This window comes from Mytilus galloprovincialis, unplaced genomic scaffold (genome assembly GCF_965363235.1).
Source record: "Mytilus galloprovincialis unplaced genomic scaffold, xbMytGall1.hap1.1 HAP1_SCAFFOLD_297, whole genome shotgun sequence".
Taxonomy (NCBI): Eukaryota; Metazoa; Mollusca; class Bivalvia; order Mytilida; family Mytilidae; genus Mytilus; species Mytilus galloprovincialis.
This window is the reverse complement of record NW_027468208.1, coordinates 6,219-29,923: the sequence shown is the minus strand read 5'-3', so window position 1 is coordinate 29,923 and position 23,705 is coordinate 6,219. Positions and strand designations below refer to the sequence as shown.

The 23,705-nt window shown below is 32.7% G+C and overlaps 2 protein-coding genes and 1 long non-coding RNA gene across 4 annotated transcripts; all 3 read left to right on the top strand.

Annotated features, from left to right (window-relative positions):
- The first annotated feature begins 347 nt into the window (after positions 1–347).
- On the top strand, positions 348–6,448 carry LOC143061380 (b(0,+)-type amino acid transporter 1-like). Its single transcript, XM_076233731.1, has 7 exons — positions 348–387; positions 897–1,020; positions 1,620–1,723; positions 2,042–2,138; positions 2,606–2,758; positions 4,415–4,583; positions 5,649–6,448. Exons 2-7 carry the CDS (start codon positions 937–939, stop codon positions 5,714–5,716), a joined length of 675 nt encoding a protein of 224 aa, XP_076089846.1. The 5' UTR covers positions 348–387; positions 897–936; the 3' UTR covers positions 5,717–6,448.
- Positions 6,449–9,065: 2,617 nt separating this feature from the next.
- On the top strand, positions 9,066–12,027 carry LOC143061382 (uncharacterized). The gene is made up of 2 exons (XR_012974423.1): positions 9,066–9,206; positions 11,459–12,027. It is a non-coding gene; the product is annotated as an uncharacterized LOC143061382 (long non-coding RNA).
- Positions 12,028–16,972: 4,945 nt separating this feature from the next.
- On the top strand, positions 16,973–23,355 carry LOC143061381 (uncharacterized). 2 transcript variants are annotated; one of them, XM_076233732.1, is made up of 5 exons: positions 16,973–17,159; positions 18,207–19,850; positions 20,848–20,982; positions 21,946–22,072; positions 23,078–23,355. In XM_076233732.1, exons 1-5 carry the CDS (start codon positions 17,045–17,047, stop codon positions 23,103–23,105), a joined length of 2,049 nt encoding a protein of 682 aa, XP_076089847.1. In that variant the 5' UTR covers positions 16,973–17,044; the 3' UTR covers positions 23,106–23,355. The 2 variants fall into 2 exon arrangements, with proteins under 2 accessions (XP_076089847.1, XP_076089848.1); XM_076233733.1 differs by lacking the exon at positions 20,848–20,982.
- The last annotated feature ends 350 nt before the right edge of the window (positions 23,356–23,705 follow it).

The following is a 23,705-nucleotide window of genomic DNA, read 5'->3' as shown; positions in this document are numbered from 1 at the left end:
AAAGTGTCGGTATTTTATGCTCTTTTGTGTTCATCAAATTTACGCCAAGCTTTTGTGGTTAATACAAAAAGATAGCTTTCAAACATTTAGGAGCTATTTCAGCAACTTAACCTTATGTCATGGACAAACATGATAACATGTAGGATATCCAATAAAATTAACTGGCATCATTGTGCAATTGTAAAAACATAACTGTCATTCGATTTTTTATTAGTTAATCAATTCATTCACATGCAGATAATTTACAAAAAAATATTTCACAATTGTATAATATACACGTATCTGAAGATGTTAAATGAGTATTGTACCTATAAAGTTTGCCTTTTCATTTACTTTTAACAGGAACAATTTAAACTTTGTCACTGAAGAATTAAAGAATCCCAAAAAGTGAGATAATATTAATAATATGAGAAATTTTACCACTTTATTTAAGATGGCACAACTTGAAAAGGATTTTTCATCAGAAAATTCAATATCTTCGATCTTTACTTCTTTTTGCTTCATCTTATTGAGAATCAGTCAATGGAAATATTTGAAAGTTATTTTTTTTTATCTGGGTGTTAAACGAAATTTAAAATGAAAATATGTCGACATTTTTCATGGCAGTTCCATTAACAAGATGAATTATTCATATTTTCCTTCGTACCATAGCGTTCAACTCAAGTACTCACCTGTTGTTGTCACTTGCTTTTTTATAATACAAATCGGTTTTTTGTTTATCGGGAAGAGGTTCATGTACAATGTAGTTAAGTTAGTTTATATTTTCTAACAGTTTTCCAAACCGATTTCAATTCAGCTTCACCAATATTTGTTAAACCTCAAATTTTGTCTTGATCTTTTTTTTTATTGATACCGGTAATTAGTTTTGACTTTTATATGTTCTTTGATCATTTCAGAAACATACCAAGGGCTATATGTATAGCTTTGCCGTTAGTCATGGCTGTATATCTATCAATAAATGTTGGGTATTTTGCAGTCCTGCCAAAACAAGAGATTTTATCATCAGACGCTGTTGCAGTGGTTTGTATATACATTTATTATTTAAGTCGCGATACCTTTTGTTTGGGAATACGCGTATAGCTTTATATTGTAAAACTAAAAAGTCAATACGTATATGAACAATTATAGAGTAAAATTTATTTTACAACAGTTATATTACTCATTTAAAGTTATTTTATTTTGCTCGCAAAGTTAAGCATGTATGAAGTCAAAATGGTTGTCGTCGACTTCAATAGTTTTGATATACAGTCAAAAACAGTAAATGTAATACAGTAGGAAAATACTTTTAGAAAAACAAATTTAAATATTTTGGCCAAGAGCATCTCTGCAGAGACATGTATTGTCGAAATGCGCATCTGGTGCAGGAAAATTGGTACCATAAATGTAATTAACGTATATAAAATTCCTTTTCTTTTCAATCATCACTTCCCTGCCTTTTGAAAATATAATGGTAAGCGGTGTTCAAAGACAGTTTATTTATTAAGTAAACATATATTGTGCAAATTAATAAATTTTCTATTCCTTGTTGCCTTCACTGTCGTTTTTTAAACTGTCCTTTCGTTTATAATGGTTTATTCGCTGAGGTTTCAAGTATATGACAAAAACCATTTTGTTTTCAGTTATGGGGTAAAAGGATACTAGGTGTTATGCAGTGGATAATGCCTATGTTTGTTATATGTTCCTGTTTTGGCTCAGCCAATGGATCATTATTCTCAAGTGGGAGGTACGTTTGTAAAAATCTGAGATAAATATAAGTCCCTTTGGTATATATAATTTTCATAGTAAATTGGATTGTTTTCGTATAAGACCAATAAGACTTATTTATTTTTTAGTTCAACAATGATTTGTATTAATAGTTTTTTTTTCCTACTCTACAAATCCTTTTGTTCCAACAACATTGTTTTTCACTATTATTTATTTTTATGTATGTTCGGTTTCTGTTAAAATGTAGTATATAATGAATTTTGCATACGTATAGTTTGTGACAAACAAAATACAAATAACATAAAACACACGCATTTTACAATAATTATATTTACAGGTTGTCATACGTTGCAGCTCGTGACGGCCATTTACCATCTGGTATATCATTTTTACACGTGCAAAGACATACTCCAATTCCTTCCATGATATTTACGGTAAATAACATTAAGTATACAATACATCAATTGATAATAAACAAATAAATTAATATGCAAACATAGTACTCCGATGCAGTCCCTATAAAAGTATCAGTACACGATGATGCCAATTTGGCTATATTTCAAACAGTTGTAACGAGATTGGACACTTAAAAGAGAGACAAAAGATAAAAAAGGGACATGCATAAATCGAATATAAACTAAATACACCGTTGCTATATAAGAAAAATTACAAAACTATATTTGACAAACGACATCATAGAAAACTATAGAGTGAACAACTCGAACCCGAACAAAAACTGGTGGTGATTTCAGGTGCTCTGGAAGGGTGTGCAGATCCTGCTCCACATGTGGCACCAGATTTGAAGCACATACACCGTGCCAATATCAACAGGCTTATAATGACGCAGTAGTTGTTATAATAATAACCCAATGATCGATGTTCTAACATAAATATCTTTCAGCTGACCCTTTCAACATTGTTGATAATTCCATTTGATCTTGGTGCTTTAATTGGAATCTTTAGTTTTACTTCATGGCTATTCTATGGTGTGTCAGCAGCAACAGTTTTATTATTGCGATACAGAAATAGGCACAAGAAATTGGACTCGTATAAGGTAAAGTAACCATAAAGTTGCACATGATTTTTAAAATAAGATAAATTTAATTAGATTAAAGATCCGATACATCACTTTTAGTTTCTCATTTAGACTATTTAATTGAATTTAAGATTTCTTAAGCTATGCTTCCTTTATTCTAGAAATGTTTCAGCCTTTTTTATCTTCATTTGTATACTAAGCGTGCTAAGTTATATGTATAGATATTTATTTTTATAAACCGAGTAGATCTAAAATGGATCATGTTTCAAATGCAATAAACGTTCGAATCTATGAATTATCATTATCCATGTTATCATGTGGTTGACTCATTTCATAGTGGTGATCGATCAGAGTCGTTTTGGTATCTTTAAATCAACATCTTTAAACTATCTGTTTGGAATCCTTAAAAGAAATTCTCGCCTGTGTTCTGTCGAAAATAGTGTTCTGGATCCATATACACCAATCAAGGAAAGTAAAATGAAAGGAGTCTATGTGCGATTATATAACCTATGTGGTATTTGATTACTTATTCTGCTACGATAGACGTATTTACTTTCAATACACATTTACTTCTTAATGTATAATGAACTATGTGTTGTGTCTTTATAATTTTATTTACATTGATGTAAAAGTATCATGGTCTAAGTGCCAATGAATTGAATAAAATTGACCCTATTCATCATTCAATAATTAACAAATGAAAAAAACACATTCCCTGTTGAGGCAGATTGAATACTGTTTTTCCATAGTATTTGAAATGATGTTCTTGACGAAAATCCAACTTTGGTAGCCATTTTTTACTGACATTAATAAATCGAGTTCAACAAAATAAAATTTGTAAATGGTTCCATTAAACACTGTGTCTCGCCTACGATTGCATATGTCGATGTAGATGTATGCAACAGAAGTTTATTGATGTTCCGATCTTCTAAATCGCGCAAAACGATAAAAAAAAAATCCGTAAGGAATCGCATGTATTTTAAAAGAAACAAGATTACCGGTGCGTCGAAAATTTCTGTCAAAATTTTACTTTAATGGGTTGTAACCGTGAATAATCTTTTGATTCAAGTTCCCAGAATTTCATGACGGTTTAGCAAAATAAAGTAAAGATGTAAAAAATAACCCTTCTTTTTTTATTAATTTAAGAAACATCGTCAGTTCGGATAATTTCCTGCAAAAACTTGTTTAATTATACGAATTCTTCTTGTACGATAGCAATTGTATGAACTTTCTATGCATATCATGTGCAACAACTGGTTTTAATTCTTCAGCAGATCGAATGTTATTTTCCCCATAGCAAAACATTTAAATTGCTTTTTTCTACATATGGTCAAGTGTGTGAACCTTAAATCTCCTACAGTAACATTGGATTTAAATATACTTACAAACGAGCTAACGTTTACTTTGAACTTGTTTAATACACACACGAGCAACAGAAATAAAGGAAATTGCAATATCTATTTCTTATTGGATTAGAATGATCGAATAGAATCAATATTGACAGAATGATTTCGAACATTTGTAGAGATTCTTCTAGACTTAATTACTTTCCTATTAAAACATGTCCAAAAGAGAATAGAAGAAAAGAATGCAACGTAAAAGAAACAGAGAAAGAGATAATTTGTATATATACATATGACAGTCCTACTTATTAAATAACTTTGTGTTTTTCAGGTTCCGTTGTTCATTCCAATAGTAGTGATACTACTGTCGACGTTTTTAGTTTTAGTTCCACTGATTTATTTACCTAAACCAGAGTATAAATATGTTGTTTTATTCATGGCAGTTGGACTTTGTATTTATTTTCTATTTGTATATAGAAAAATCAAAGTGCCTTTCGTAGGTAAGTTTAAATGCTATACTTAGAGGGTTCAAGAAATTCACATTTACATTTGTATTGTTAGCTTGATGAACACACTTAAACAATGACTTTAAAACCTGTTTGGCACATAATTAAAACAGTTGGAAGGTAAAATCAAATACGAAGTTGAAGAACATTAAAAACCCAAAATTCTAAAACTCTTGTTCCAAAAACTGCTAGACGATCTTTAGGTTGCAGTCTTGTAATTGACTGCTCTATAGGCTTACATGCAAAACAGCTGATCTTTGAAAATTAAAAAATTAAAAATGCTACATAGAAAATTTGTTTCATGTTCATTATATGTATGTACTAATGTGAAATTGTGATTTAATCGAAAAAAAGAGGGTCATGCCACGAAGAATAAAAAGTTACGTAATCCTGAAGTCAAAACATTTTTTTTCTACTTTTTGTTTGCTATTTTTACTAGGCCGCACCACTTCCAGTAAACATGATATCCTTCCATTTTCCTGGATTGATATCCTCCAAAAGATGCAAGATTTTTTTAAAGTCTATATATATGTTTCAATTCAGCATAAACCTATAATCAAACAGAAAAAATTGAGTTCAAAAAAAAATTCAGAAAAAAAATGCACTATTTTGTTTCCCTCCATGTTTTGACATGCACCGGAAACTGGAGTTGTAATACAAGACTGGTACCTTTATTTCTGGGAAAAGAAAACCCTTAGGACTTCCAATAACATTCTATAACAGTAGATTTACAGGAAAAAGATATTTCATAATATTTCATGTCTACACAAATGTGCTGAACACTTAACTGGTGAAAAGTAAAATCACAAAAATACTGAACTCTGAGGATAATTCATTAAGAAAGTCCCTTATAAAATGGCAAAATTAAAAAGCTCAAACACATCAAATAAATGTGATGCAATCGAGGATAAACGTCCACCAGCAGTGGCATCTTACCAGTGGTAAAATAACAATAAAGCTTATGAATTAGTATATCAGACGAGCGTTTGAGATACACAAGACTCATAAGTAACAACTTTTCGATGATTTTTGCTTATTTGATTTTCCTATTCGTTGCAGATTCAGCGACTCGACTGATGCAGAAACTTCTAGTGGTAGTGCCGCCTTCTCAAGAAAAAAGCTATTAGATTAATTTCAAATATTTGATGAAGAGAGATTATGTCTTTAAACTTTCAAATTGTCAACAAATATGCTCCGTTTCCACGCGTTATTTTAACCTAACTGCAATGAATTAGCCGTGCAAGATTGTGTGATGAGATAAATTTCAACCACGAATGACTACTGTATAGCCAGTCAAGGTCTTTAAAAACTGCCATCTGTACATTATTTTCCAAAAGTTAGAGCTATTTGGTTAAAGTGTATATTATAAGTGAATAGTGAAGTAAGAAAATTCTCTAGAATCAGCATGATGTCATTACTATGACCCATAAGCGCATTGACTTCGGTTCCTCCATTTATCACATAATATGTTATTTTAGTGTTTTATAATTTGTTTGTAAACTCGTTTCGTCTTAGATAGTCGTTTGAATTCAATAAGTTCAACAGACTTGCTACCTTGTATCAGTAGATTGGTTGTTTTTAACAGTTTTGAGAATATCACGGAGAAGAACAGACTAGCAAGATACAGAAAAACCTGTATAAACCGGCCGGCTATGGGACTATGAAAAAGGTCCGATTTAGACAGCGGGTCGGTTAACCAGGTTGCTTTTTTCATATAGATATTATGTCTACAACTAACAAAGTACGCTTTTGTTGTAAAAAGTGGTAAATATTTTAGCAAATGCATATCAACAGCTGTGTAAATATAGGTGAGTAAATGTGGAGGCAATTGTAAAATACTTGTTTCTCTTTTATAATTATTTATGTACTCTAGCTCTTAATTTATGACTATGATAAAATGTAAAAGTAATTGTGAAGTCATGTCATTGACTCAGACAGACGTCTTGATATTCCTCTAGTTTCGCATTGACTATTATGATCCTATTGAAGTTCATTTAATTTTTTGCAAGAATAAAGTAAATCCTTTTTCGCAAAAGAACTGATCATGATTGAATCTTGCGAATTGAAATACACAAAAGGGATTACAAATACCGATATACAACCCAGTACAATATATCGCATTCAGCACACTCGACTTCTAACAAAATTTCACAACATTTCTTATCCCAGGCATAGATAACTTTATTAAAACATTTTAAAATTTTGTGTCATAAATGCTCTTCAACTTTGTACTTGTTTGGCTTTCTAACTATTTTGATCTGAGCGGCACTGATGAGTGTGGCGTATTAAATTATATGCCTGGTACCTTTGATTACTATATAAAAACAACGCAATTCTTGATCCAAATATTCTTACTTAGTAAAAACTGAAATAATGTTGATTTATATAGTAAGCAGCTGTAGTTTGACCGACTTTATTTAATTTTTTTTTAACTCAATTCATTGGAGTAAAGATCTCAATCGTCAAAATTTCAAGACCAATCTTCATCCCAATTTAGAATCTTGGTTAGAAAAACCAACAGAAATTGACATAACGCTTACCTCAAAATAATCGTTTGACACTACTGTTTAATAAGACGTTTGACTACCTTACTTTGTTTGAAAAGTATACGAATTCCAACACAAAATATATGGCAGATCGATCATTTTTCAACAGAATTTAGACATTCACTACAATATAATTATGGCAGTCCTCACTTCTGTATTAATCTATTCATAATGACGGATTTCATCGTGGTAAATACAGCAAGAATTGTTGAAAATGTTGGAAACAACAAATTTCGCTGCAAATAGCGCTTCAATAGAAGTAAATAGTTTATGCCAATTAGAGGTAAATATACAAAGACAGCAAGTAAGAACTTCATATGAGTTCCATAGCATGTTATGCTACAGTCACAAAATATGGTCACCTTAAGTTAACTTTTCCCTGGACGAAATATTTGAAAAAAAGGACAAAAAAGGACAAAAGACAAGCCTATCAGATGATAACTTGATTACCGAAAGAGGCTTTTTCTAAATTAACAAAAAAAAAATGTTTCCCAAACTGCTACTATGCCTGTGTTGGTCAATTTATTTAATCCTCTAACCAAATTAAGAAGGACTTTTTCATCTCAATATACAAACATACATAAGCATATTTCAAGCTCTATATCACTAGTAGACTAAACTTGTTTTGAACAAATTAAAAAGAAAAACCATCAATTCTACTATCAACAATATGGTTTAATCGACAGTTTTACGTGTAGACATTCCTTACGAAGGTAAAACCCAGAAGAGCATTTTGGACGCATCATATTTACAAAGTTTTATTTTACCGTTTTTTACCTCTTATAAGTAATTAGAGACAACCGAGGAATAATTTCCTAACAGGGGAAATGTACATTATAATTTGGATTGTTTAAAGAAAAACGTACAACAAGAAATATAATAACAAAAATCCCTAATCAAATGGCAAATTCGAAAGCTCAAATAATCAAACGAATGGATAACAACTGTTATATTCCTGACTTGGTACAGTCATTTTCTAATGTAGAAAATAGTGGATGAAACCTTGTTTTATAGCTAGCTAAACCTCTCACTAGTATGACAGTCGCATAGAATTTCATTAAATTGACAACGATGTGTGAACAAAAAAAACAGCCATTATAGGTCAACATGTTAAAAATAGGGATACATCAGTCAACATGCACTGTGTTATAATCTTAATCACTATAAAAACAAACAAATATATCAACAACAAAAAAAAACACACATTAAACAAATACATTAAGGTGGCTCACCCCAATAGTGACCCCCGGTAGAATTTTTTATTTTCACATATTCTGTAGATTTTTTTATGCTGAATCCAAAAATGCAAAGAAAAAAGGGGGTCACCAGGCTCGTTTTCTCCTCAAATTGAACCGAAATGTGCGATTTTGACCCTATTTCCAAACATGCCCACCCTTCCAACAATAACCGTTACATCAAATTCAAAGACTTTTAAAACCAAGTCAGTATGATTTTTATGTGAAAAAAACATTAGAATTTGAAATGTAAACCTTTTCCTTGGTTGTTTTTGACTTAAAAATCTTTTTATTTTCAGATTTATGTCTAAATTTTGCATTTTCTAATTTTAGTTTAAGGCAAAAAATATTGGTTTAATCGATTTTTCGTAAAATTTCCCCGGTAGATTTTTTTTAAAAACAGATATGTCAAAGCTATGAACTTTTCGAACACTTTAAGGTAAAATAAAATGGGGGTCACCAGGCTTTTAAAAAAGTTACGAGCTTTTGTTTAACCCCTCTACCCCATAAGGTCTGATTCCATTGCACTCCATTAATTACTTAATTGTGAATTCTTTATTGATGGCTTTAATAAAATAATGTTTGTAATTATATCAATAAACGATGACTGAATATAAATGTGGTTATCGTATTACTGTTTGTTATCAAAAAGTGAAATTTTGATTATTTTGGTGAACTACGGTAATGTTGTCTGGCGCGAGTTGCTTCCCTCTAATTTGGCGCCATTATCGGACCAGAGGAATTTCAAGGTCGCCATTACCGAGCAGCATACTATATTGATGAATACGACCATGTACATGCATAACAGACATTGTGGCGAATATACGACGATGAAGGTAGGGTTAGTACATAAGAAAACATAGATTTCGATATATTAGGCAGCCAAATGTTATCAGTATAACGAAAAATACACACTTGGGGGTTGTCTCAAAATACTCGCTACTGTTGAAAATCACTGCGGCTGAAACCTTGCACGGGCTCAATTTCTGGTCCATGTTTAATATTATAGATCGTTACAGCTGGTATGTTATTTATGTGTTTATTTTACCTTTTACAGACAAGTTGTAAACATGTCTGGCCAGTTTTGCAAAATATCCGTGTGCAAACGGCCGAAGAGGAAGGGATGACATCTAGCCTACTGTCATTTTTACGCTACCGTTGACCGTTAGTGTCAATGAATTAGTCTTTTTTAATCATCATTTTTAATATCTAATTTCGTAGCCAAGTTAGGTTCATATTAGTCCGAGATTAGCCCCAGCTTGTCTGGCAAAACAGCCGTTGGACGTCAGAGAAATCTTGGACTAGGGTCATATGTATGTGGGGTACCCCATAACTTCCATCGGGACAGTATCTACTCCTTGACCCCAACTATATTTCCCTTCCCATTTTACTCTAAAATCCCCCCCTCCCTTTACTTCAATTCTTCCATCTCCTTGCCCCAAGACAAAATATATTTCAAAGATACCCCCTTTTCTCTGATCCCTCATTCCCCTGTCTCCTTACCCCTGTCCACCCCTCTATTAAGGTCTAGGGTTTGATTGACTTGTTTATTTTCTTGAGAATATGATATAATTGGCCTAATTTGTAAATGATAAACCCTACAGTAGGAGGCAGTACATCTAATATCGAGGGATTCATCTTTATCAATCACAATTTGTTTACCATTAACCCCCCCCCCCCCCTAATTCTGTTAGGTATACAAAAATGATAGAAGTATCAGGGTTAAACATGTACAGAATGTGGCCATAAGTATTTGTCACTTGAGATTATTAGCTGTTCATATATATTGTATATAATGTAAAAAAGAAGATGTGGTACGATTGCCAATGAGACAACTATCCACAAAAGACCAAAATGACACAGACATTAACAACTATAGGTGTATACATTTTTTCAAAAAAAAATATTTTGGATTGATTTTAAGCATCCTGGTACCAATAGAAGCAGTATTATCACAGGTTTATTTTTTGGTTATATTTTTTTGTGTCTCATTTTCATTATTTTCTGTTCAGAAGTTCGATGTACATGTTTATCCATATTGGTATTATTTTAGTAGGTTTCTCTATATGAATTGGATTTTGAATAAAAAAAGCATATTCACCTGAGAAAGTGTTATTCACTGCGCTTAACGTCACACGCTTTTACATGCAACGTTATGGTAAAATGTTTCATGTAAAAAAAAAAAAAATTGGTATATGTTTGTCATTAGATACATTTTCTTCGGCCTCAGTGAATATCATGTTTTCAAAAGTCAATAAAACCGCATATTACCTCATCAAAAGACAGTAATTGTATAATATTCAACCAAATTAAATTATAAAAAAATATTTTATGTGTTCTTAAGGGAAAACAAAAATATATGAAAACGAACCTATTATCAAATAAACACATGTTAATTTAGACCATTTTAGTTCTTTTAAGGTTACCCTTGCATGGTCAGTCTTATCAAACTTGCATGTACCTCCCAAATTTGGTTTCTGTTCTCCAACTTCAGTTTGCCTCTACCAATGTTATGAAACTAATACACAATTAATGCATATATATATATGCTTTAAGCTTACTACATTGTACCATCAAACACACATGAAGTTTGAATTTTTGGTGGGGTCGCTTTTACTTTTCTAGAGTTATGCCCCTTTACAAATTAAAAAAAATGCTGAAATTTTGTTCCTTTCTTTAACACAATAAAATTGAGAATGGAAATGGGGAATATGTCAAAGAGACAACAACCCGACCAAATAAAAAACAACAGCAGAGGGTCACCAACAGGTCTTCAATGTAGCGAGAAATTCCCGCACCCGGAGGCGTCCTTCAGCTGGCCCCGAAACAAATATATACTAGTCCAGTGATAATGAACAGTTTGCTTCATCCAAATGTTCTGAAACTTATATGTAATGCTTACTACAGCAACACTCAGATCAAGTACAAATTTGGGTGGTGTCACTCTTTTCATTATTTATATGGAAGCGGCTGCTCATCTGTGTCCCATGGACACATTACCATTATGAACTAGTCTACATCTATATATGCTTTTGAATGTCAATAATTGTTGATTTTCTGACAGAATTACTCTGATATTTAATTTCAGGCTGCAAGTACATTTGTACATGTACATTGCAAATGGAAGGAGTGAGCTTGGAATGTTCAACTTTACTTGGAAACTATTGGCAAAGTACTGACAGAATTTCATGAGAAGCCAGTATCATATTCTAGTCTTGCAACCGGAAACTATGCGTAAAGTGCTGAAACTTAAGAACAACATTCTACATGTATATATGCAATATGTGTTGCCACAATCCACTTAAGGAGCTAAGATCAACTATAAATTGGAACTACATGTATATGCTTTAGTGCTGTCAAAATCCTTTAAAAAATCAAATCAATAGGACCTACTTCACCTATATACATAGCTACCTGTCCCAATGATGAATACAGATCATATATATGAGTCTACTCTTATAAAAAAAACAGTGAAGGAGAATAAAAATAATGAAAATATAGAGCTTATCAGCTAATTATTGTACATGTACATGATGTATAAATGGCAACAATTCTTACATGTATACTAGTACATTGAAATTAATTATATTAATAGATGTTTTATAAATTTGATCTCATAGATATTAGAGGAATAAAATCAATCACGTTTCAAAAATTTGATTTAGTTGAGCCTTTTTTTTTTACGCCAATTTTCAGGACATATTATGGTATATACCATTGACTGTCCGTCGTCAGCATGTCGGACATATACTCAAAAATAATAAATACTAATAGGTACATGTAGTAGATAAACTATTTGCGTGAAATAATTTACAATTCTGTCTGGCAATTGTCATTGACCACATAATCTGTATGGTTCATTGGTCAACAGTAAGTCCTCTTTTAATATGCTATATAATATTGTGTAATCAATAGGTCATCTTCATGTATATTTGGTGTATAAAATTAGGAGATAACTGTATTGTATTTTAAGCTCCGACGGCATCAATTGGGGATTTGATGGTCGCAAATTAAGTTTACTGGCGACGCGTTAGAGGAGACAGTAAACGGGTATTTGCGACCATCAAATCCCAAATTGATGCCGTTGGAGCTTAAAATACAATATTGTTATCTCCATTCTAATGAAACTGACAGAAAACAACGTTAAAACATGTATTTAAAATCTGTCATATGCCGTCTGCGCTTGCGCGTACGTCCCATAGCATCAATTGTCAATTGATGCCATGTAAGAAAGTGACGTTATCCAATCAAAAAGAACGTTACAAACGTTGTTGCATTAGAATGATTATTAAATGTATTATAACAAATTAAAATATCAAATAAGAGGATGTGATATGATTGTAAATGAGACACAAGAGACCAAATAACACAGAAATAACTATACCTGTAGGTCACCATATGGACTTCAACAATGAGTAAAACATATATTCTGCATAGTTGGTTTTAAAGGTCTCGAAATGACAAATGAACAATTTAAAACATTTCAAATGAGAAAACTAATGGGTGATTTATGTACAAAATAATAAATGAAAAACAAATATGTCTGTCTTGCAGGGTTTATCTGAACTTAACCTCATTTTCATGGACTTGTCTTTTCTTGAATTCTAAATATGTTTCAAAATATTTGGTTGATGGGATGATTGTTACAGAGTCCCACATAGGGTGGGGCTCATTAGTGGATTATGAAGCCAGCCCCGCTTTGGCAGTCAGTCCCCACATTGCCACTAGAGAAATAAAATAACTAAGAAAAAAAAAATGGTATCAGAAAAAAATTAAATCACGATAATTTCCTGTCGATATGCACATCTACATAGTATGTCCTTATTATCTACAAAGTTTCATGAAATTCTGTTGTGTGGTTTCAGAGGAGTTTCGATGACAAGCTGTTTGCAGTAGTATACTGCAGCAAATAAGTTCAAAGAGGCGTAACTCCTAGAAAAATAATTTGTAATTTCCTGTCGATATGCACATCTACATAGTATGTCCTTATTATCTAAAAAGGTTTTATGAAATTCTGTTGTGCGGTTTGAGAGGAGATGCAATGACAAACTGTTGCAGTAGTATATTGAAGCAAATAAGTTCAAAGGGGCCTTACTCCTAGGAAAAAAATATGGATATCTAAATAGTATGTCCTTATCTAAAAAGGTTTCATAAAATTCTATTGTGCGGTTTGAGAGGAGATGCGATGACAAACTTGCAGTAGTATATTGAAGCAAATAAGTTCAAAGGGGCATACATTTTGTTACTCCTAGAAAAAGTTTGAAATGTTATTTCCTGTCGATATGCACATCTGCATAGTATGTCCTTATTATCTAAAAAGGTTTCATGAAATTTTGTTGGGTGGTTTGAGAGGAGTTGTGATGACAAGAAACAGGACTGATAGACTGGCTGATGGACGGACGGATGGGTCAAAAATGTTATACCCTGCGCCACTTCCTTGCGTAGGGTATAAAATAGGAAGATGGGTTATCATTGTTTATGAGGCAACTCTTCACCAGAGACCAATTAACATAGAAGATAACAATTATGTCCCCGTACGGACTTCAACAATTACTATAAACTGATATACCACATAGTCAAACAAATAAAAGTCCCAGAAATTACGTTTTTTTATATGACTGCACATAATGAAAATTAAAGTTGTGCATACTGAATGATCACTGGCAAGTATTTCAAGCATAATACGGATGAGAACATGCAGATAAGTATCAATTATGAAAGTTATGCAAAGTAAGACGGGAGCTAGGTATATGGACTGCCATAAAAAAAAATGAATTGACAATTACGCTTGGTGCATGTATAGGCAAAATTCCCCTTTTTTACCCTACGAGGCTTCGTATGTATACATCCAGCTGTTTGAACATTCTGTATAATCAAAGGGTCATATGTCAGATTAGTCATATTTCTATGTTAACCATACGATATGAAAATAAGCAGATGTGGTATGATTGCCAATGAAACAACTATCCACCAAAGTTCATATTTAAAATTCAATATTATAAATAAAAAAAAACATTGTCTCCTTTTATCATCACGCATGCATAGATCGATGATTAGTTATGCATTTCTTTGCCACGGTAAGATCAAATCAGTGATCACAAACAAAATTGTCATTCACATTTTTTGCCGCATTGACATCACTCAACTATATTTGTGATCATTTGTTTTAATCAAGAACTTTCCTTATTAGCTTACCTTTTAAAAAAGCATGTCAAAAATTAAGATAGAAGTTAAAGTTTGCCAACATCACCGGCTAATATAGCGTTCTTGTGTATACAGGGCGTAGTTTTTAAATTACAATCCAAACTTTTCCTGAACCTAGTAGTAGTATAGATTTTTTTTATATATAAAGTCTTTAGTAGTGTTTGAGACTGCCTGGCACGCTGCGGATGTATGTCCTAGCAAAATCGCGACATGGTGAAACCAAAACTTTTGCGGTTCTCCGCAAAGCATGCAGTATTTAGGAATTATATCATAGACCGATATATAAGGTCGGAATACTAGGCCAGTCCCGGTTACTTTTGACAGTGATGGGTCCAGGGGGAGGGTTCCGGGTTCCCCCTTTTTTTGGACGATCAATGCCTTTGAATGGGGAAATATAGTTGGAACACTCCCTTTTTGTCCTGGGTTGGGAACCCCCTTTTAAAATGGCTGGATCGCCCGATTGATCGTTGCTGGATCCATTAGTCTATTTTAATAACATTCAGTGCTCTGATTCAATTATTTTAGTTTTAATGCTGATATTTCTTTTTTTTTTAATATGAACTCGGTTGACATATTGATAGATACAACAGAAAATTGCAAGTCAACAAAATAAGTAATAGAAAAGTATCATAAAAATAGAAAACATTGGCCCCGATTTCTTAGATTATAGGACTTAGTCTAGTGTTCCGGAAATCATGGAATTGTGATACGAGAAAAATTATCAGATGATTTTCGTGCAGGTAAACAAATCTTTAAATGAAAATGTTAAGTATTAAGTCTGTTAGAAAATTGGCATGTTCAAATTTGTTTTGGTATAACTCTAATTATTAAAATATTGCAATGGAAAAATATATCGCATACTCGGGAATAAACTCCTAAAAATACTTGGAAATAAAGATATTTCAAGTTTTAAATATATTTATGACAGAAACAAACTGTTATAAAACGCCAAACGGATTATAGCATGATAACAAACCCGCCCCGATGTTTTAAACCATACTATACGGTCAGAGACATATATACACATATATGTCTCTGATACGGGTCACAAGTTTGCCTGTTTTTGAAAGCTGTACGATGACATGAAGTTGTTTACATCGCTATCATTTGTTTACAGTTAATCATTGCGTCATTGGCAAAACATTTTCAAAAATAAATATCCAAGACATCAATTAATTCAACTGGTATTTAAGTGAATTCAAAATATGGTACGAACGGACCCAAGAGGCGACCGTGTAAGATGAGAATGCGTTTTGGGAGCGAAGCGGCACCAAATACCGTCGACGTCATTCATGTGACTTTCTCAGTATTTATATATTCTTTTTTTTTTTAATGTTATGCTTAAATCATGTATATTTTTCTCCTTTTAGACTTTTATGCGAAAAATGAAGAAAGCACTGTGAATTTCTGACCGTTCGTATTTCCCGTTTTGAAGAACGTTTAGCCTCGCTTGTTTACATCGTCAAGGGTGCTTTCATACACGCCCGCGTTCCAAGGTCGTCAAAGCTATTTTTGAGAAGACCCCTTAAAGCGACCGTTTCCAAGGCACTCGTCGTAAGAAACATGCGTTAAAATATGCGCATTGGTAAAGGGCCGAGCCACCTTAACAACCCTTTATAATCACCAAATACGCATTTCGATAATGAATGTCTCTAAAAGTGATGCTCGGGATCCATGTGTTTGAACAACCAAATCTGGAACAGCTTATATATCACAAGGAACAAAAAGTATAGCGGGGCCGGACAAGGTACACTATGGCGATACATTCCTTAGTGTTTAATACATTTAAAAGTGTTGAATACTAGTATAAGACAAGCTTTGCGAACAAACCGAAATACTTTTATGCCAAGAAAATGGTTCGAGAACTAATGTTTAAGCAGTTTATATTTGCCTATTGACAACCAAGAAGACATACAGTTAAACTATACGAAGAGATTAATAATATATGGTTATAAACATGGGTGTTCTGTATTTGTGCCTTATATCGAAGTCGTCATATGTGTGCACTGGGGTTGTTGATATTGATTGGTAACCATTGTTTATATGGTAATATGGCCGCCTTTTAAGTATTTTATTAAGTTATATGATTTGAATGAAAAGATGGTCAATCTAGAAAACAAATCCCATGAAGTATAAACTCATCATTGTCTTCCTTGTTCTATTACTACTTCTGATGTGTATGAAGTATTTTAGAATATGACAGTAGATTCACATAAATACAGCACAGAGGCCTTTTCTTTTATATAGATAAATGAAGATAATATGAGAGGACAATTTCACATATTTCTGTTTCTACGTAAATTAAAATTCTAACAACTTGATAAAATGCCGGGTAGCTATTAAAATGTATTAAGTATTTTATCGTCCTTTTTAATAACTGTCATACCTTTACCTCCTTGAACTGCAAACCATCTAAAACTGATCAATTTACGGTTCATTATATATAATTATTTGACTTGACAAACCCATCATGTATCATTTTACCGGTATTATCTTAGTCGGATTTATTTCATTTTCCCTTCTTGGTCTTCAAGTTCAGTCCTTTGCCGAAACCATCTACTATGAAGAGGATTCTTTATCGACAGGTAAGATTCGTTTGTTTTCGTACTCATTCAATTAATCTTCATAGTTTTATATTGTCATTATTTTGCGAATAACGCAAATATGAATAGCTTCTTCACAGCAAGTACAGTGTAAAATAAAAATGAAAATAATAAAAACAATATGATAGCAATGCTTTAAAATCACATATACCTATGCGTGTCTGACTGTATAATAACCCTTAATGAAATCTTGTGAAACGTTGATGGCATTTTATTTTTACATCTTTTAAATTACATTTACAAATTCCGATTTTGAACTTGTCAAGTTCGTGTTGTTTATTCTTTAGTTTTCTATGTTGTGTCATGTGTACTATTGTTTGTCTGTCTTTTTCATTTTTAGCCATGGCGTTGTCAGGTTATTTTAGATTTATGAGTTTGACTGTCCCTTTGGTATCTTTCGTTCCTCTTTTAATCATGTTTATATCTTCTAATGTTAAAAATATTAAAAAGCATTGATTTTATCTATTTACTGAATACTCACAACGTCCTTCTTTTCTCACCTTGTGAACACCAATTCACGGCCGCTTTGTGTGAAGGTAGAGTTTTTTTCAACTTTTTAAAGGGTTAATTGTTGATTTTGTAGTTTTAATAGTCGTTTCGTCGTCAACTACTTTTCTATCCAAAATTCATGTATTTGGTTTTTATGTTATATTTGTTATTCTCATTGGATTTTGTCTAATGCTTAGTCCGTTGCTGTGTGTGTTACATTTTAATGTTGTGTCGTTGTTCTCCTCTTATATTTAATGCGTTTCCCTCAGTTTTAGTTTGTTACCCCGATTTTGTTTTTTGTCCATAGATTTACGAGTTTTGAACAGCGGTATACTAATGTTGCCTTTATTTGACATTATAATTTGACGTTAAGTTTGTATCCTTTATTTAATATAAATTATTTAAAGACATTGTTAAATATGTAAGTCGTACATCATAGTCATAATATATAAAATCAAAAACTGCAAATTGACACATGCAATTTGTATCCTTAATGTAAATTGTATCATGGTATTCACATTTATTTTGTGTATTTAACAGATAACTGTACAAACTGTTGGTATGGATGTGACCAAATGACCGGTAATTGTTCAGGACAATGTAGCCATGGTCATTACAGTTACAAGTGTGAAAAGGAATGTCCGTCCTGCTATGATTGCAATAAGACTACTGGAGACTGTACTGCATGCCGGAATAGACACTATGGATCTAAGTGTGAATATAAATGTCCTGAACATTGTATGGTTGGATGTTACATTTCTGGAAAATGCTATGTTTGTAATGAAGGCTATTGGGGGACATTCTGTAATCTTACATGTCCTTCGCCCCATTGCAGAAATGGATGCGAAAGATATACTGGAAATTGTACAGCCTGGGGTTGTTACGGTGGATTCTGGGGAAATGAATGCAACAGAACTTGTCCTCAAAACTGCGGATACCCTGATGGTAACGGATTTTGTCATCAACCACACGGTACGTGTCAGACATGTGAATCGGGATACAGTGGAAGCAGATGCACTGAACGATGCAATTACGAAAATTGCAGTTTGTGTCAATTTGATGTGACCACCTGTTACAATTGTGTTGATGGATGGTATGGAGACCATTGTGATAAGAAATGTCCTTCTCATTGTAGCACGAAAAGTTGCTTGCAGCATACTGGAAAATGTCGCAAATGTCAAAATGGATTTTACGGTCCATACTGTGATGGCATGTGTCGCACCACATGTGACACATGTTCTGATGCCTTTACATGTGACACGTGTAAACCTGGTTTTCATGGTGAAAATTGTCAAGAATTGTGTGAAAACAATTGTAAAACCTGTCGGCGTGACGGAAAATGCAAAACGTGTAAGAATGGGTACTTTGGTGACAGGTGTAGTTGTCGTATTTCGGAATGTACCAATGTCACAAATGACTTATGTACTGATTGTAAAAAAAGTATTAATTGGTATCCACTTAAAAACGGTTGCTGCCCTTGCAGCGAACATTGCATACGTAATAACAATGAGCCACTTTGCAATCAGACGGGTTGTATAAATGGATGTGCAGAAAAATACTACGGTGATCACTGCATAGAAACTTGTAGCGATAATTGCGCCGAAGGTAATTTTTCAGCTTGTAATAATGAAACGGGATCATGCGAAAAGGGTTGTAAGCATGGCTGGCATCTTCCAATGTGTGACTTCAATTGTTCCTTACACTACCCTCACTGCAAAAAGTGCCATGAATATACGGACAGAAATAATGAGAATCCACGAGCTACTTGCCATATATGTAAATCTGGACATTATAGCGAATTTCTTACAAGTTTCTGTAAACCTTGTGAAAACTGTATTGACGACGAATGTGATGGTGCAATAGGTTTCTGTACTAAAGGTTGTCGTCAGGGTTGGTATGCCAAAAGAACTAGGTATCTTTGCGAAAATTATTGCAGTGAAAATTGTGCTGATAGAATGTGTGACGGCATAGGTGGTGCTTGTATAAATGGTTGTGGCCTAGGGTTTTATGGGAAGCACTGCGAAACGGAATGTCCTAAAGAATGTCTTAGTGCTACATGTAAAAATTCGACTGGAGACTGCACGATTGGTTGTAATCTAGGATTTTATGGATACACATGTAATTCTACATGTCAATCAAGATGCGGTCACCAAGGATGTAATCAAGAAAATGGTCACTGCAAAGGTACGAATAGTTCATTCATTTTTTGTTTATCCCTATGTGAACTAAGCTCCACCTTTATCTAAAACGACTTGATATCGTGCAAAGAAGATATGATACAAGCTGGAATGCTACATATGAACTAATATGTGTTTGTGTAAAGTGTAATATAACAAAACAAATCGAACTCCAAGAAAAATTCATAAAGAAGGTTCTTTATCAAAATGCAAAATCAAAGCTCAAACACATTAAAACGAACATAAAACAACTTTTATATTCCTGACTTGGTTAAATATCCTCGACCACAACATATATTTATCAGGTCAAGAGCAATAACTCCAATGATTAAATTTTCTTTTAAACTTTTTCATACAAATCCGGCAACAAGCATAAGCGTGTAAATGAGAGACATATTTCAAATAAACATTACTAGTACTCCTGTCAAAAAGGTTGATCGGCGCTGATAATCAATCCAAGATTTGTAACGACAAAGCTGTGACATAAATTTCATAAAAAGTTGAAAATTTAGGAGCCCTTGAAAGCTCTTAAAGAGCTATTTTTTCTTTGCCATTTTACATTTCATGCCACATTACTCACGTAAAACTAGTTGATCGGCGCTGAATATTGAAATTATCCAAAACTGCCCCTCCAAAAAAAAGATTTGGATGTAAGTTCATGAATATCGGATATGCAAAATTGAGATCGCTAACTATGTGTCTTTTTTCATAATTTTTTACATTTCTACATTAGCAATTTGTTTAAATATTATCTACAACGAATCAAATTGTATATATTATATCTATAATAATCTATGCTTTATTTTTAGTTTACACTATTTTCTAGAAATATCATTTACACTGAGATCAACATGTTTTCTATTAAATGTAACACTAGTATAGTATAGTATTGAACACACAATATACTTGTACTTTTAGAATAAACACTAAAAAACAGGACAGACTATGAAATCCTCCATCACATGTAACTGACATCTACTACAATATGTGTATTCTCTTTGCAGATTGTATTAGTGGCTTCTATGGTAACCAATGTAGACAGAAATGTAACAGCACATGTGAATCCGGTTTATGCGACTTCATTACTGGGTTCTGCTTGCATGGTTGTACGAATGGTTGGGAAGGGATATTTTGTGAAGGTGATTACATCAAAATTGAGTGCGTTAGCAAATAATTAGATAGAGTAGCATTTTTTTAAATGCGTGTTTATACATTTTTGGCACTGCTGAACAGTTTCAACTGAAGATGACATGATATGCTCAATATTCAATCAATATACGCAACATCAATTCGATACGATATATATATATATATATATATATATATATATATATATATATATATATATATATATATATATATATATATATATATTTATATATATATATATATATATATATATATATATATATCTCAGTAGCATGGGTTCGAATCCTGGCGAGGGAAGAACAAAAAATTTGAGGAAGCAAATTTACAGATCTAACATTGTTGGGTTGATGTTTAAGACGAGTTGTATATTTATATAAAGAAGATGTGGTAAGATTGCTAATGAGATAACTCTCCACAAGAGACCAAAAGGACACAGAAATTAACAAATATAGGTCACCGTACTTCCTTCAACAATGAGCAAAGCCCATATCGAATAGTCAGCTATAAAAGGCCCCGAAATGAAAATATAAAACAATTCAAACGAGAAAACTAACGGACTAAATTATGTACAAAATAAGAACCAAAAACAAATATGTAACACATTAACAAACAACAACCACTAAATTACAGGCTCCTGACTCCTGACTTAGGACAGGCACATACAGAATGTGGCGGAGTTAAACATGTTAGCAGGATCCCGACATTGGAAGTGATACAGTATTTCCATGATAAAACATACATTTGATAATGCATTTGAATTAATAATTGATAATTTACTAGTTGTTCTGGGTAAATCGGTTTCATGCATATAAGTTTTCTTACTTACACTACATAACTTTCCGGGGGACAGCAAAGTGGTATGTAGTTTATTTTTAATATGACAAAACTATCTTATATATTGATAGAAACATGCTTCAAAATGATTACTATAAGTATGATTCGATTTTTTTCAGTAAGTATACCGACAACGAATGTTGCCAGTTCATTGTCAGTAGGTATAATGGTGCTTATCGTTATACTTTCTGTCCTGGTTATAATCTTACTGGCCATGCTGGTTCGTGTTTGGTGTATTCGAAAAAGGTATGCAAATTTTAGAAAGACTTCACTTGCATTTAGCTTTTTTTTCTGTCACAAATAACTTTGTGAACAATACATTACGCACATCATAAAAACCAGGCTCAAGATCTTGTGTATATGGAAGACGCGCAGGTTGTCTTCAAAAGACTAATCAATGACGCTCGGATAAAAATGTTAAAAAGACCAAATGAAGTGCGAAGTTTAAGAACACTGAGGATCCACAATTATGAGAAGATTTACCATGTTCAGTAATCAATTCCTGGTGTAGAAAACATTTCAAAGCATTTGACCATATTGATGATGATTACTATCAACAAAGAAATGCAGACTTTATCGGTTTTTTCTGGATTTTATTCTGTGTCTTTTGCTGTTCATCTAAATTTCTTCACGAAATGAGAAATTAAGTATTTACAAATGATAGTCTTTAGTTTCCTATCTTGTGTGTGTATACTGCTGTTTGTGTTTTGATCCTTTTTTTTTTGTCTTGGAGTTGTCAGTTTGTTTTCGACTGAATATCCCTTTCCTATATTTAACTCTCTTAATAAACTGTTACATTTAAGCACTTGTTAATGCATATGGTTCTCTCAGACAGCTGCGACGTCAAGCAATTGAGACATCAAGCTAACTCTGCCTGCTCTGTATGCAGTGCATTTGATCACCCACGAACAAGGCATAATTGATTCCTCATTGGTTTCATCTTGAGCTATAAGATGATATAATACTGGCTTGGAATATATGTTTCTGTGCAGGTCATCTTTCTTTCAACAAAACAGAAAGAATGGCAATGTTAGTTGTCTTACAGCAACACATTTTTAGTTACCGGTGCGGTTAAATAGAAACAGACAAATAACTTGAAATAAACAGCTGGTGAGGTACCCGCGCATCTAAAAAGAAATAGACAAACAATTTGGAATAACAGTTTGTGATTTTTGTTTGTATTAATTGTGAAAAAATTGAAAGTACGAAATAATAACTATCATTTTAAGTTTGCCTTTTTTCTTATTACAGGAGTGACAGTGCAAATGTCGTCACATGAACAAATGTTGACGTTTGAAAGGAGAACCAAAAGCTAGCCAACTGTGTCAATACAAGTGGATATCTTAGCATCAGATTAAAAAATGTCCATTTAAGATGTTTGACATATGTGTTCGTGTTTAGGTTTCTAATTTGTTTAACCATATCCACATACAGAGAAACTATTATAATCGAATTTTTATCAATTCTTTATTGTACTCATACCATAATTTATTTACTGTTTTATATGTATTAAATGTTCTAGTAAATCATACAGTACGTTATTATGTTAGTTTGTAAATTGAAGTACACTTCAACATTTTACACGTAAGTAGATTAAGTGCATAGTTTAAAAAGATGTATCTGCTTTTTGAATCGCCTTTTATTAATCGAAAGTCGTGCTTTCTCATATGTAACAATTGCACGAACTAAATCGGGAAATTGATGAAGCCTTGTTAAATTTAGTTATTCCAAATAATGTTATACTGAAATGATATTAACACAAGTTTACATGCATTTTATTACGTTGTATTTTTACATCGAAGACATTTCAGAACTAATGTAAATTCGTTAATCGTTGGAATCCAATCCAAAGCTTTACCCCCAGTGGAATTTGATTGTT